The 14,404-nt window shown below is 42.4% G+C and overlaps 2 protein-coding genes across 5 annotated transcripts in view; one reads left to right on the plus strand and one right to left on the minus strand.

Moving 5' to 3' along the window:
* AIDA (axin interactor, dorsalization associated) overlaps positions 1 to 3,285 on the plus strand; it is a 29,805-nt gene extending 26,520 nt beyond the window's left edge. For all 3 annotated transcript variants that reach the window (XM_075088809.1, XM_075088810.1, XM_075088812.1), the window contains 3 exons: positions 368 to 490; positions 979 to 1,096; positions 2,052 to 3,285. In XM_075088809.1, coding sequence (XP_074944910.1) covers positions 368 to 490; positions 979 to 1,096; positions 2,052 to 2,148 — 338 coding nt within the window. In that variant the 3' untranslated portion in view covers positions 2,149 to 3,285. The remainder of the gene's footprint in view (positions 1 to 367; positions 491 to 978; positions 1,097 to 2,051) is intronic.
* Positions 3,286 to 5,513: 2,228 nt separating this feature from the next.
* MIA3 (MIA SH3 domain ER export factor 3) overlaps positions 5,514 to 14,404 on the minus strand; it is a 29,043-nt gene continuing 20,152 nt past the window's right edge. Inside the window, exons 13-29 of one of the 2 annotated variants that reach the window (XM_075088800.1) lie at positions 14,148 to 14,252; positions 13,227 to 13,349; positions 12,990 to 13,113; positions 12,095 to 12,150; positions 11,923 to 12,013; positions 11,652 to 11,790; positions 9,363 to 9,464; positions 9,203 to 9,263; positions 9,072 to 9,107; positions 8,913 to 8,980; positions 8,526 to 8,623; positions 8,275 to 8,406; positions 8,006 to 8,074; positions 7,799 to 7,875; positions 7,585 to 7,656; positions 6,797 to 6,947; positions 5,514 to 6,421 (exon numbers count right to left, since the gene is read on the minus strand). In XM_075088800.1, coding sequence (XP_074944901.1) covers positions 6,093 to 6,421; positions 6,797 to 6,947; positions 7,585 to 7,656; positions 7,799 to 7,875; positions 8,006 to 8,074; positions 8,275 to 8,406; positions 8,526 to 8,623; positions 8,913 to 8,980; positions 9,072 to 9,107; positions 9,203 to 9,263; positions 9,363 to 9,464; positions 11,652 to 11,790; positions 11,923 to 12,013; positions 12,095 to 12,150; positions 12,990 to 13,113; positions 13,227 to 13,349; positions 14,148 to 14,252 — 1,833 coding nt within the window. In that variant the 3' untranslated portion in view covers positions 5,514 to 6,092. The remainder of the gene's footprint in view (positions 6,422 to 6,796; positions 6,948 to 7,584; positions 7,657 to 7,798; positions 7,876 to 8,005; positions 8,075 to 8,274; positions 8,407 to 8,525; positions 8,624 to 8,912; positions 8,981 to 9,071; positions 9,108 to 9,202; positions 9,264 to 9,362; positions 9,465 to 11,651; positions 11,791 to 11,922; positions 12,014 to 12,094; positions 12,151 to 12,989; positions 13,114 to 13,226; positions 13,350 to 14,147; positions 14,253 to 14,404) is intronic. The other variant, XM_075088799.1, reaches the window with a different exon arrangement.

Genomic DNA, 14,404 nt, shown 5'->3' on the forward strand with positions numbered 1-14,404 from the left:
GTGCAGAGGAGACTCTTTGGTGAGTATCCTTTTCTGCTGGCTCAGCTGGCAATACTGAAGCCCTGCTTGCAAGAGAAATGGAATCCTTTGGCAGCAGAAAGAAATGTGCTCTTAAAAATAAGAAGAGAGGTAATTCCAAATTTTCATCTTGAGTATTGTCAGAACTTTACCTACTTTCATGTTGCAATCAAAAAGAAAATTCACTGACTGTGAAGGGGCACAATTGCCCCTTTTTTAAGTTTAGGGGAAAGACCCAGGTGTGCACTAACTTTTTGTGGAAGTATTAGGAGTGATTAATAAATCTCTCAAAGCAAGACCTTAGAGACTGAGAAGCTTCTGCCATTCTCAGGCTGTTTCTTTCCCGCAGATTTGAATGGGATAGATCTGACTCCTGTGCAAGACACTCCTGTGGCTTTGAGGAAGGAGGACACGTACGTCCATTTTAATGTGGACATAGAGATTCAGAAACATGTTGAAAAACTAACAAAAGGTACGTAGCATCAGAGACCTGAAACAGGCCCCAGGAGCTTTGGAAGTGCAGACACTAGGCTGCTCCTGATCTAGTAACAGGCTGTGCCTGAGCTGCTGCTGCAGCACTCAAGATCCAGACAAGGATTAAAAATAGACCTTTGCATCCTGTCTTTTTCAAATCGGTCCTTGTGATGACTTGCAGACAAGGGAGGAATGAAAATAAATGAAAATGCAGCAGTCTGCTCTGCTATGCAGGTATTGAGCTGCTTTATGACCTTCTTAGTCATTGGACAAACTGTTACTTGGATATGAATAATTGAGTGAAGAGTACGAGCTGTTGTGGGTGTGACGAGCATTGCGAGAACACGGTGTAGCTTTTCAGTAAATAACAGAAGCATTGGAGAGAATTCCATCCAACGTATGTAGAGCATCTTAATGGCAGATAAGTTTTCAGGTAACTGTTGGCCATAATTGCTAACTTTTCTATTAAACCATTTTCTACTCTAGGTGCAGCTATTTTCTTTGAATTCAAACACTACAAGCCTAAGAAAAGGTTTACTAGCACCAAGTGCTTTGCTTTCATGGAGATGGATGAAATTAAACCTGGGGCAATTGTTATAGAACTGTAAGTGACTTGTAATTATAGATGCCAATGGCAGGGGCAATGAACTAGACTTCAGTTACAATGTGTGGCTTGTTGCATTAAGGAAGGTTTCTTGGGCTTTTTAGATATTCTTTATAGAAGTCAATTCCATTTTTAATAAAGAAGGGAAGATAAAATGCTTTTAGGCAAATAAAATGGCTAGAGACTCTTCTCAAACTAGACTATTACCAAATAAAATGCTTGTGTCTGTAACTAAATTTTGTATGAAGTTAACAGATTGGGAGATTTTAATTTGATCTTAGCTTGAGTGTCTGATTAGCTATATTTAAAAAAAAAAATTTCAACTCCCACAATCTTCTGGTTCAGAACTTCTGTAAAGGAAAACTGATTTGAGACCTGGGATACTGATCAGCAGTTGAATTTTATGAACATTTCAAAGCATTGTTGGGTGGTTGGTTTGGTCCTGTCCTGTCCTGTCACACCCCACCCCACCCTGCCACTCTAAACAGACAAAGTAATAGATGAGCCAGTTATGCTGCAGTGGTTAGGATATGTGTCCTACCCTTATTGGGTGGCTGAAGGTTTGAGTGTTTTTTTTTCAGGGAGAGGGTGAACCTTGCAATTCTGGCCATCTCTAAGAAGAGTGCTCAGTCTGTGCTAGCTGGAGTACTTCTGAAGTACTGAGATACTGTATTTCCTACAGTACAGGGTATTACATCATGAACTGTCCTTACAAAAAGCTCACGTTCATTTAAAAATTGACATCTTTGTTTTGTTAAAATGATAATCCAGAGGAAAACAGTGGTTTGAGTTTCTGCCTGTAAATCTATTCGTTATTGTTGCTTCCAGTAAGTTTTGTCAGATGTATTTAAAAGATCACGGTAATAAGATCTGTACAGGACAAGCTTACTAGTATGCTTTCCTCTTCCTACACAGCCATTAGCACTTGGATTAACTTACTTTCTTGTGGTTACAGGTACAAAAAACCCACTGACTTTAAAAGGAAGAAATTGCAACTGTTGACCAAGAAACCACTTTACCTTCACCTCCATCAGACATTGCACAAGGAATGACCCTATCTGCAAGACTTCTGTGAACTGAACCACCAGTCACGGTAGCTGTGTGTAGTAGCCTTAGCCTTCAAGGGGCAGGAAAAAGACTGTATTCATGCCAGTAGGTCAGACGGGACCATCACACACTGCACAGCACTACTTCAGGGTCAGAGGCAAGCCTACCATTCAACTGCAAGTCTTTTTTAGTACTTTCCAGATACAGGTTTTTCTGAGAGCCCTGAAATACGTTGACTGCTTTTCCTAATTTTGCTGTTCATCACTTTTTATCTTAACCGTTATTATCCTTTTGCCTCAAACTCCACCTGAGGATGGAGACTGCCCCTTTGCCAAACCTGTAGCAATAAAGATGTGGCAGGCCTACTAACCTGTTTACACTTGCTGTGCTGTTGTAGTTCCTCTCATCTGCATTTTGGAGTCCTCTGTAGCGGGCTGGGTGGCAGAAGACCAGGAGAAAGATGAGGTGGGGTGGGAAGGAGCTTGAGGTGCTGCAAGTGATTTAAAGTGAGAGAGAGGAGGATGCTGGGTCAGGTGGGGTGGCCACAGGAAGAGCTCCTCGGTTAGCTGTTCTGCTTTGGTTGGGCCAAGAGGAGGACAACTGCAGATGAGAATGCTGAACTATGATTTTAACAGCCTTGCCTGATCCACTTGTACTGAGTTTTGGATACAATACGTGTTACAGTCCCTTGAGTCACAGTTACTCCCTAACAGAGCTAATTTTTCTGTATCTTGCCACAGAGTGATTTGCAAAGGAGGGTGGGGGCCGGAGAGAGGCTTCTTCCACGGCTTCAGCCTCGTGGTGGCGGGTGTTTCGCCACTTCAGTGACAGCAGGCCAGGCCCCTCCGTGTTCAAGTGTCAATTTTCCAGAGTTTTTGGTAAGGTAGATCTGGCTAGCAGGTTGACCCACCTTTTACATGAAACTGCTGTTCTTATGGAAACTGATTGTATGCAGTTTTCTGCGTATTTTGTGCAAGTCTGGAAACTTACTCTGAAAATTACCTTTTTATGTAAGTAGATAGGATTATCATTTATTTTCTATATTTTTGATTTGGTGTGTAATAAGCTGCAGGACATTGGCTTATTTTATGACACACTTGCATTTACCTTTTGACCTAATAAAGGGACAGAAGTAGAACCCAGTCAAATCTTTCATATATTTGCGGGGATATTTAATACAATACTTTAAGGTTTGATAGACTTCTTGAATATCTAACTAGTGCCTAAATACTCTGCTTTGCTAACAAAAAGACCCAGCTCCCAAAATATTACCAGTTTTATGTTTATCTTAAACAGTCGGGGTGCAGATGTATCATCAATTCCTCTTTTATGTCCCGTACCCCCAAGCTGTTACACTATGCTTTAATGGGAATGGTGTTACTTTTCCTCATGATATTTGCCTACAGCCAGGGGTTAAGTGTTTTTTGGCTTTACCACAGTGATTAGGATAAGCTATTTTTGAATGTCCTGATCTTCTTGCCTTCCCTCTGTTCTGGCATAACTAGGGATGAAATTATTTAGGTGTTACGACAAAAGTCAGCAACATTTTCTCACCTTCCACTATCAGGGGGAAGTGCAATTGAATTTTCCTGTTTACGGGTCTTTACAATATGCTGCTGGCATTACATCTGATACAGCGAATATCAAGCCCTGAAATGATATCCCTACGTGTTACAGAAGTACCTCGGCATGCAGCACTCTGGATACCAGACAAAAGGAAGCTACATTTGTTCTTAAAAAACAAATAAAAATAATCCTTTGGTGATGACCCTGCAAAAGGACGGAGCAAAGCGTTAGTCTATGGCTGCCCATAACTGTGAGCTTGGGCAATAGCCGTGTTACCTGGCAGCGGTCCCTAGCTGGCTCAGGTCTCTTTCTGAGTGTGTGAGGGTCTGCAGCACTGCACCCAGCGTCCCTGCACCGTGTCCAGCCTCTCGCTCAGCAGGGGATGGTCCTGCGGCTGTCCTGGCTCTGCCATCCTCCTGCGTCTGCTGGTGTTGCTCAGGGCCTGGTGGAAGCACTGTGGTCAGTCCTTGTGTGCTCCCCTGTGACGGGAGCACCCTCGCCCTCCTCCCCTTGCTCCCAGAGGATGATTCCACCCAGCTTTATGTTGTTCAGCTGGCTGGGTGGGGCAGGAGAGGAGACACGAAGCATCACAAAGCTTGGGGCGGGGGAAGGAAGGACCCCCAGCCTGGAGAACCTGACTTTTAACTGTGAAATGTTCAGCAAGGTGTCAGGCACTAGCAGCTGCTACGCAAGCTCAATGCTTCCCCTTGATTTACAAACCCAGCTGCTTACCTTGACTCCACACTGCCTCCAGCTTGCAGCTGTCTGTATTGACTCCAGTTATACAAAATGTCAACTCTGAAGTATTTTTGTTGAAATACATAAGTTAGAGCTTTGTATTTAACTGTGAATTTATGTTTGTAGAGCGTGACATACCATTTTTAAAGCTGTTTTTATCCTTTGCCTTTTTTCTGTGAACAGTCACTGAAAGGACTACTACTCCCCACAGCACAAGCTCTCGTATCATTTTATGCTTTAGACATGTTCCATCTTGTCTTTCATCTTAAATCTGAAGCTTAATTCTTGGATTGTAAGGATGTAACACCTAGACGGCAAGTTTAATGGCTGCTTGTACTCTGGCAGTAAAGCTGTAACAGCCTTTCAGTAGGGTTTTTTAATTATTCCTAGTTGTTTTATCTTCCTTTTTTTTTCTTCCTAAGGCTTACTTTTTTAACAGAGCACTTTTGAAAAACCTTACCCTCTGAGAAGTAAGCTAATGCCAACGACTACCTACTCACCCTTGCATTCACACTTACTTACATACGGGGACTTCTTTAGCCACCTACAAGCGTAGGGTGTGTTTTTAAAGTTATCCTGTGTCCTGTGAATGCAAACTGAGCTAAAGCCATACTCATTAATAGGGGTCACATGAACCCCCTCTGCTTTATGGAAAGCTTTTTAATATAAGTGAAAAAGGCTACAAAAATACAGTCCCACTCTGATTCAGTTTCCTTGGCAGTCTTAAATGCTGAGTAAGATGAAAACTCAGCTCTCAAACCTTGCTTAACGGTGCAAGTTGGTCTTGAAACCTGTATTTCCAGACCAACTGCACAACTCTAAAGGTTTCCAGCTCTATGCTGCCCTTTAGCTGAGGGGGGCTGCATCCCCCGCTGTCCTCAGTATGCGAAGCAAGTCTATAACGTGCCAGACAAGTTCAGCACAAGGGTAATACAGTTAATCTTGCAGCAGCAGCAGTTATTCAGCTTTGATTCAGTCATTGAACTTGGTCACAGCTGTAGCATTCTCTGGTTAAATTACTGAACCAGTGTCCTTCCTGAACAAAAAATGGCACTGAAACAAAGCCTTCAGGATTTAGCAAAAGGAATTTTGCTTTTTATTATAACTTCCCTTTGAATACAGTGTCATTTGTGCTTCTGATCTCTGACAAGGCCTCTTTTAAAAATTAAAAAAAACCCAAAACACACAAACCACCTTACTGTCCTCATGTAAACCCCTGGCCTACACTAACTGCAGCTCAATGACGTGATGGAGAAGGCAGGTAGGATAGCATTTTACTTAAAAATTATTTCCACAGGAAATGATTTGATTTACATTTTTCACTAAATTAGTTCATTCACCAACTGGTTACAGAGGCTACATTTAATTAAAACTAGCCACACAGGTACTTCCTTTCTATTGCACATTTAGAGTAGGTTCAAGTCCATCACAAAAAGGTTCTTGCAGCCCAGGAGGATGGATGAGTTTAAGGTGATCATAAATGCACATAAGATGTCTGTAGCAATTGGATAAAAATTAATCCTGCAAAAGCTGCAATATACTGAAATGAGACAAATGGCTTCAAATAGAGAACCATTTCCTAAAATCCTGACTGCAGGAAGTACACTAGAGTCCATTCCATTGAGCTGGCGACCCAACGCTGCAGTTAGGGCTTCTGCGCTGGAGGCTGTGTGTAGTCCTTTGAGCCTGCCGGTGGTGGCGGGGGGCCTGCGGGGTAGTCTCTGGGTCCTGATGGAGGCAAGTCTCTGTTAGGAGGAGGAGTATAGTCTCTTGAGCCAGGTGGGGGTAGCCGTGGGCCTGGAGGATAATCTCTTGGGCCAGGAGGACCCACGGGTCGAAAAGGAGGGTGCCCACGTCCATAGCCTCGTGGATCTGGAGGTGGCGGTAGTGGGCCAGGAGGCAGATCTCTCATTCCTAAGGGTGGGCCAGGTAAGAAATCTCTTGCAGCTGGAGGTGGCAAGGGAGCACCACGAACTAGAAGGCAAGGAACACCAAGTTAAACGATATCTTGCTATAACCTGAACGGTGAAGCTCCTGACTTGCTCCTCATTTCTTCACTTTTTGGAGCAGCTCTGGTGTGGGTCACTGTCACATGCAAACTTCACTAGAATATAATTGGTGGCCTGTGACCTTTGGCTGTGACCTTTGGCTGCTGGTTTCCATGTTAGACTAAACAAGGAAGAGCACCTTGGTATTAAGGAGGCTCTGAGCTTACTGAACTTGACAGCCAGACCCCCTGCAGCACAGGGGAGCTGTGTGCTAATGGGTGGCAGATCTCAGCTCTGTAGCAGGCTTATGAGAAGCAGCATAGGAATAGTTAAGTTTCAGTGCACGGCAACGCAACTGTACCTAGGGGCACAGGGAGAGGTCGAGGCCCAAAGTGCCCACGGAGAGGAACTGGCGGTGGTCCATAGCGAACAGGCGGCGGAGGTCCCATCACTGGGGAGGTCATGATAGGTGTCCCAGGGAAAGAAGGTGGGCCTTTGGGATTAGCATTAGCCTGTGCAAGATTAGGTTATACTTCAGTGTGCTGTTCACCACATCAGAGAAGTATTGACACTGCTGAACACCACAACCACTCGCCCAAAGGCCAAGAGGTGGGGGGGGGGGGGGGGGAAGAACTAGGTTAAAAAACCAACACCCCAAACCACATTAACCAAGTAGAAAAGAGTGAGTTACTGCGCCGTCACTGTCCCTTCACCCAGAACACTGCTTGCACTACCTAGGAGTGAACGCTTAGTGTACCTTCCGAGATGACAGGTTTTCTTTAGCTGAAGCTTTACTAATGAAAAGTTCAATCCCTTTTGAAGTGTTCTCAGTGGACACTCCTTTGGGAAAGGACCTGGCACCTTGAATTACACATGGAATTGTGCTTAAATGCCACAGGTAAATCAGCTTCTTGGGATTATGTGGTCACTCCAAAGTGTTTGCCTGCAGTCCTTAACAAGAAAGATCTCATTTCCTCAAGTCCGTAAAAAAGACAGTATCTGTTCATCATTAGAGAAACCTTCTGAGACAGAGGTATAAGCCCTTGGTTAGTTTTGCAGAGCATTTCATTATTCAGCAGTTCAGAACACCAAGCCTGTTATTCCTCTCCTTCAAAGCAGAGTAACACCATAGTCAGCCTCAATACTCACTCTGGCTGGTTCAATAGATGAAGGTGAATCAGTAGTTACACAGGGGACTTCAGACTCTTGGGGAGAGGGTTGCTTTTTTTTTTTTTGGACAGCAAATAAGGATAGTGACAGGACATAGACAAGACAGAACACGGTACAGTTAAAGAAGCAGCAGGAAGTACAGTGAATCCTCTATTAGAAACGCATCCTGAAGGTTGGGGTTTTTTCAGCTTACCACTCCGTCTGTTGCTGTGGAAGGGGAGGAGGTTCTCGGCCCACTGCTGATCAGGGATGCTACAGCAGGCCCGAGATCTGAAAAGAGAGCCATGAATGCATGTCTTACCATGCTGCTGGGTAAGGAGCATGGGGTTTCAAATTACATTTCTGAAGTGAAAGAGTAACAGATGAAGTTGCAGTTGGTTGCAGGCCACATATAACTTACCAGGAACAGACATCCTGCCAGGTAACTCTGGTGGCCTTCGTGGAGCAGGGGGACCATCCACCACTGCACCTGAAGGAAACAAGAATCCCAGAGATCCTAATCAGCACGTGCCTGAGCTATTGCTATACAGAAAAACTCATCCATCTGTGTATTAATAAAGCAGGTATCAATACTCAACACTATTCCCCTAGAACCAAGAACAGACCTTGGCGTTCTTGGGTTTGTAGCATAAGAGATAGTTACCACAGAAGGGAAGCTCCACTGCTTACCAAATTCACCTCTTGAACCTTCCCTTCGAGGAGCAGAGAGGGGCCGAGCAGGAACTTCGATCATCTGTGTGGGTGATGGATTTCCTCCACTCACAGGTGATGGGCCAAAAGAGCCATCTCTGCTTAAGGGCCCTACGCCAAAGAAGAAAAAACACCCACTTGATTTACTTTTCTACAATTTATCACAGCCTTATTTTTTTAGGATATACTGACTCAAAGACCAAAGTTTTGGGAGAAACAGCAGCATTTACCTCGTCGTGGTGGGACTTGGCGATCAGGTCTGCCTGGAGTTGGCTTTACAATTAGTGGTCTTTGAAGCATGACGATTTTTTGGTTTACTTCTATTAATCTAATTTTTAAAAAGAAAGGTTTTATTTCTAATAATACATGTGAGTTATATTTGTTATAACGTTAGAGTATCATAGGCAAACTGCATTGCAAAATGTTACAGCTTTCACTAAGAAATCTTATTTTAACCATCAAAACAGTTTACTAGTAGTTTAAAATTAGTAACTCAAGCATGCGCTACGCATTCTGAGCAAGCAGGCCAACTGAGCACCTTGCATTGCTGGAGCTTCTCTCCCAGGCAACACGGAGTGTGTTCAAAGAGCAACAAAAGTGGTCTGTGCTGTACTTACTTTTGTCTCAGGTTGGCTGCTTCTCTTTTTTCTTCAGCCAGAGCTCTCTCAGCAGAGCGGGCAATAAGCTATTAGGGAAAATTTTGCCAACTGCATTAACTGCGCTAACCCAAAGTCAAATACCAACTGTTTGCATCAGAAAAGGAAGGACGTTCTTACCCAATTGTCATGAGCCTTTTTCTCATGAGCAGCAATCTGAGAAAAAAAAAAAGCAGCATCTTAGCTTATTTTTGTCCAACTACTAGTATGCAGTAAAAGGTGAAACAAGAACCAGCAAGCAGTAAGCTTACCTGATTTTTGTAAGATCTCTCTGTTTTTTGCAATTCTTCTTCCATATCTTGGATCCTTTGCCTGTACAAAAGGAAAAGGAGGGGAAGGAGAGAGGTTTAAATTAATTTTCTTCAATAGCTGAAATAAAGGAAAACAACAGTCTTCAGAAACTGTAGTTACTTGTAAACTTTCACTTCCTCGACGGCCAGCACAGCTTTTTCATCTGCAGCAGACAGTTTCTGCTCCTTCTCCTGACGCTCATACTCTTCTTGGGTCAGTTTTCTGCATAGGAAAAAAAAAAAGCACCATATATTCGACCATCCTACATTTACTACAACTCAAAGTCAAGGTAGCATGGGAATATAGAGAGAAGGATGTTTATTTTTTTTAAAGACAGGAATACTGTCTTTCGAAAGCAACAGACAAAACCTCTGTGTATAAAACCTGAAAATTAAGGACACAGAGTTGACTGAAGTTCTGTGAGTATCTAAAGATTTGTCAGAATCTAACACACACAGACAGTTAATCTCTTCAGATCCTGTAGTTTACTTACCAGTTCTACAAATTGTAGATTTACAATTTAATCCAGATTTACAAAGGTACAAACAAGGAAATACGCAGAACTGACATCTAACCAAGGGAAATGAAGAAAAGACTGCGGCGTGAAAAAGGGGGAATTTAGGGCCCACATTCAACAGTCATCAACCGCATGGAAAAATGCTTTTTCCCAAGTATTCTCCATAACAATTTACTACATTTCCACAGTCTTTTTATAACCTCATGGTTCACTAATTTTTTTAATTTTTGACATTTTTCTGGAAGTATTTAAGAGGTCCATAATGTGTTCCTAACTTAAAAGAGCTATCCTACAAAACTGGAACCATTAAACTAGTAGTAAGTTTACTATTGCTAACAGCCAGTTCAACATAATCCATTTCCTTGGCTGCATACGGAAACAATTTTCCAGAAAAAAACTGCAGGAAGTCTTTAATTCGAATCAAGAAGGCAGTGTAACCTCCGAAAAGTTTTGGAAGGAACATGGAGCTTTCAGAGAGGTCAAGAGGAAGCCTTCCTAAAAAGTGAGCTATCCTTCACCTCTCCATTACATGTTTACTACACCTGAATCCTAAAGTTCTGAGGTCAGGCAGTTTCACTGGTGCAGTGCTAGACAGCCTCAATTCCTTAGCTTGCTCCAACCCCATGCCTTCCCCCACCTACACCCTTGAACCTTAAAAGTTTCAATTGCTTCTCCACCACAATTTCAGCTTTCCTAAAGAATTTAGCTGAAAATGTATGTCCCTGAATCCTATCTCAAATTTTCCCAACAAAATTGAGATGGTATTACAGACATCTCAGTAAGTAAATAAATGAATAAATAAATGAGGAACAAACACAGATACACAACTAGTTCTTCGCTGCTAGCAATTCATTCATCTCATCCACCACCACAAACTCAACCCTTAGCCCTCTGAGAATGCAAAAAGCTCACAAGGCTAAAATACAGAGAGACTCACTGAACCAAGATCTCAGTAACTGAAACAAGTCTTAATGGCCACTATATTCTCCTTGACGTTTCTCGACAATGTGACATAGCAACCACAGAATCTGCAGAGCAAGCCAACCATTTCCCCTCTCCAGAAGTTGTGGGGTGATGTTTGTTTTTTTGGTTTCTTTTTTTTTAATGGTAGAAGGCAATGTTGTGCATGCAAAGTGACAATCTCTGGAATGGTGAAAAAAGTGAAGAAGGACTACAACCGTACTGAAATGGTAGTCGTCACCTCCCATTCCAAATACAACTTGAAGTTATTTGATCCCACTGAGCAAAGAGCATTTGGATAGTGTGTATGCGTGTTGGTTTTGGCTGGCGTAGCGTTCATTTTCTTCGAGTAGCTCTATGGGGCTACATTTTGGATTTGTGCTGAAAACAGTGTTGGTAATATTGGGGTGTTTTCGGTACTACTGAGCAGTGCTTGCACAGGGTCAAGGCCTTTTCTGCTCCTCACCCTACCAGCGAGCAGGCTGGGGGTGCACAAGAAGCTGGGAGGGGACACAGCCAGGACAGCTGACCCCAACTGACCAAAGTGATATTCCATACCATATGACGTCATGGTCAGCATATAAAGCTGGGGGAAGATGAAGGAAGGGGGGAATGTTCAGAGTAGCCTTTGTCCTCCCAAGTAATGGTTATGTGTGATGGAGCCCTGCTTTCCTGGAGATGGCTGAACACCTGCCTGCCCATGGGAAGTAGTGAATGAATTCCTTCTTATGCTTTGCTTGTGTGGTTTTTGCTTTACCTTTTAAACTGCCTTTACCTCAACCCACAAATTCTCTCACTTTTTTCTTCTGATTCTCTCCCCCATCCCACCCGGGGGAAATGAGTGGCTGTGTGGTACTTAGTTGCTGGCTGGGGTTAAACCACGACAATATGATATAATATCCTATGTTGTGGAAGAGTAATGAAAGGCTTACTTCTGGAGTGCCATCTCCTTCTGCTGGTAAAGTTCACCAAGAATCTCCACTTTCTGCTGCAGTGTTTTGCATTCATTTTCCAGCCGAGCTTTGGCTGACTGGAGCGAACAGGAGTCATGTTCTAATTTTTTTATTTGCTCTGTTAGAGAAGCAAAGGTAGGGAAGGAAGTTGAAGAAACTTGCAATGGAACCGTTATGCCACTTAAAAACCCTGTTTCTTGTTAAACCACAAACATAATTTCTTCCTAAGCACTTCTTTTGCTAAGCTTACCTTCCAGCTCATGTCTTGCTGTTACTTCATCAGTCAGTTTGGATTGGAGATGATTTCTGTCTTCTTCAACTATGGCTAACATAGTTTTTACCTGAAAAGAGGAGCAGAAAGTTTATGACCTTAGGCATAGCAGTAAGGTGGCTGCATTTATTAGATATCTTGTGCAGCATACCCTGGAGACATCCATCATCTGCTTAATCTGAGTCTTCATCTTCTCACTCTCATTATCTAGAAGAGAAAAACATATTTGTTCTCCCTGTTTCTTAGCCCCAATTCCCTGGACTCTACAGCTGTTAGAAATAACACTCCCTATATTTTCATCTGGGATAGGTCTCTTTACAGGCTCAAAAGAAAGGGGAGAGGTGGGGAACAAAACACAGTAGCAATTCTATGATCAGCACAACAGAACTATTCCAAAAGGCATTCAGAAGATTCCTTCTTGTCACTTCTTCTAGCCACCACACTAATATTAATACGACTGCAGTATCTGTTATTGGACATACTACCTGAAAATCAAAGAGTGGGACCTTCCAGCCCACACATACTGTATGGTTAGAAAAAAGGAAAATTAAAAAAAGACTTCAAAACCAGAGATGTAGCAAATGAACATGTGACATCAGGAATGACAAACTATCTGAACAGTTTTGAAAATGTCTATTTCGGTCTTTCAGATCTAAAAGATGTGATTATGTATATTCGTTATCTAACAGGAAGTAAGCAAAATACTCATTAAAAATTAATACTAAAAATAAATGTAGCATAACAACAAAGCTGAGCTTCTCAGCTTTTGGAATATCCTTAATTGCTCACCTTTATATGCCATATTTAAAACTGTGTCATTACACTTCTGATAGACCTAAACAGTAATCTAAAAGCAATTATAGGCCTTTTTAATGGTCTCTCCCTTCAGTTCAGAGATGTTGTCTGAAGATTACAGCTAGCAGCCTCTTAACCCACAGTCAGCTACCAAATGGATTCCCCTTGTTCCCCATACGACATGACACGAACATACCGTCGCACGTGCTTTAGCCACTGGACTTATCAGCCAGCAGGTGTGATTACTGTACCTGGCAACTCTCCGTTGGCCAGATCATCTCCTGTGCTCCATTCACGCCCTTCACCATCCTTCTTGGCCTCAGATGCTGAATCCATGTCGAGCTGCTTCAGCTGCATAATGCAGTTAGTTAAAACCTAGTAATGAAATCAAAGTTTCACTGAAGGAGAATTGCTCTGCATTTTGTAAAGTATTCCGAAGTATTTTATGATGTGTAATGTTTAAAGCAAGCTTATTATAAAGAACCTACTTCAATTTCATTTTCCTTGTAGGCGAGTGCTTCTTCAATGTCTTTCTGAGACTTCTGATACAGTTTGATCTGCTCGCTGAGCTCAGTATGCCTCTCGCTCCAACCTTCAGCTTCTTTTAGCAGCTGTATGAAGCACCAAGGCATAATGATTACTTGCTTTATTTTTAGTACAGGATATATGTAATTAGTCTATTTTACTACCAGCTCTGGTGATAACTGAACATCACAGGTCACAGATAAGGGGTAAATTTCCCAGTTATCACATTCATCACTAGTCCATTGGCAGAACATGATGCTGGGAATCTTTCTACAATTTAGATTATTAGTTGATTTTACGAATTTAACATTTTCTCAGCTAATATCCCAACATCAGAACCAAACTGCTCACACACTTCAAAATACCAGGAACTAACTGCAGTCCAGAGGCAATCAAAACACATTCATTAGAAGGCCATCTACTTCATATATGAAGAAAGAAAACAGTCAGATATTTACAATTATCTATAATGGAACTGTCATGACATTTCAGGGCTAAAGGCCCTCCCCTTTTGGCTTAGCTTCAGAACTGCATTTTGGCAATTCTTTACCATGACTTCCTTCAGTTGTGACCCCAAGCAGCAATCTCCCGGCCACGCAGTGACCACCACATCAGCACAGACTTTCTGTGAAGTTGCTGACAAAAACTGAACACTGGGACTGGCAGAGCCTTCATACTGAAGGCATGTGGCTCACCTGCACAAAAAGCCTGTGCAAGCAGGTACATGGGGTTTAAATTTTGTCTTGATAATATGAAATATGGAATTCCAACATATTAAAAAGAAAAAGGAGACATGCTGAAGTTATACTCAAGAAAACTAGGAATAAAACCCTGATATTTTGCTCAAAAGAGAAACACATTTGCCAGGTCTGGGGATAACTTACTTGCTCCTTGCTCTTTTTCAGCCTAGCATTCTCTTCCTGCAAATGATGAAGCTCGGATTTCACCTTTTCTTCACTTAGTTTCGCTTCATTAAGGGCTATCTGCACCTACGTACGGAACAAAAAGGAACAAAAACACATTAAGTCAAACTGTAATGGAGCAAGAGCTATGTGTTACCTGGTAATGGAGAAAAAAAGGTATATATGTGCAAATAACCTGGAATCTGCCAAGCTAGTGTTTTCAGTTACATCCTGCTAAA

The sequence above is a fragment of the Phalacrocorax aristotelis genome, chromosome 3 (assembly GCF_949628215.1).
Source record: "Phalacrocorax aristotelis chromosome 3, bGulAri2.1, whole genome shotgun sequence".
Taxonomy (NCBI): Eukaryota; Metazoa; Chordata; class Aves; order Suliformes; family Phalacrocoracidae; genus Phalacrocorax; species Phalacrocorax aristotelis.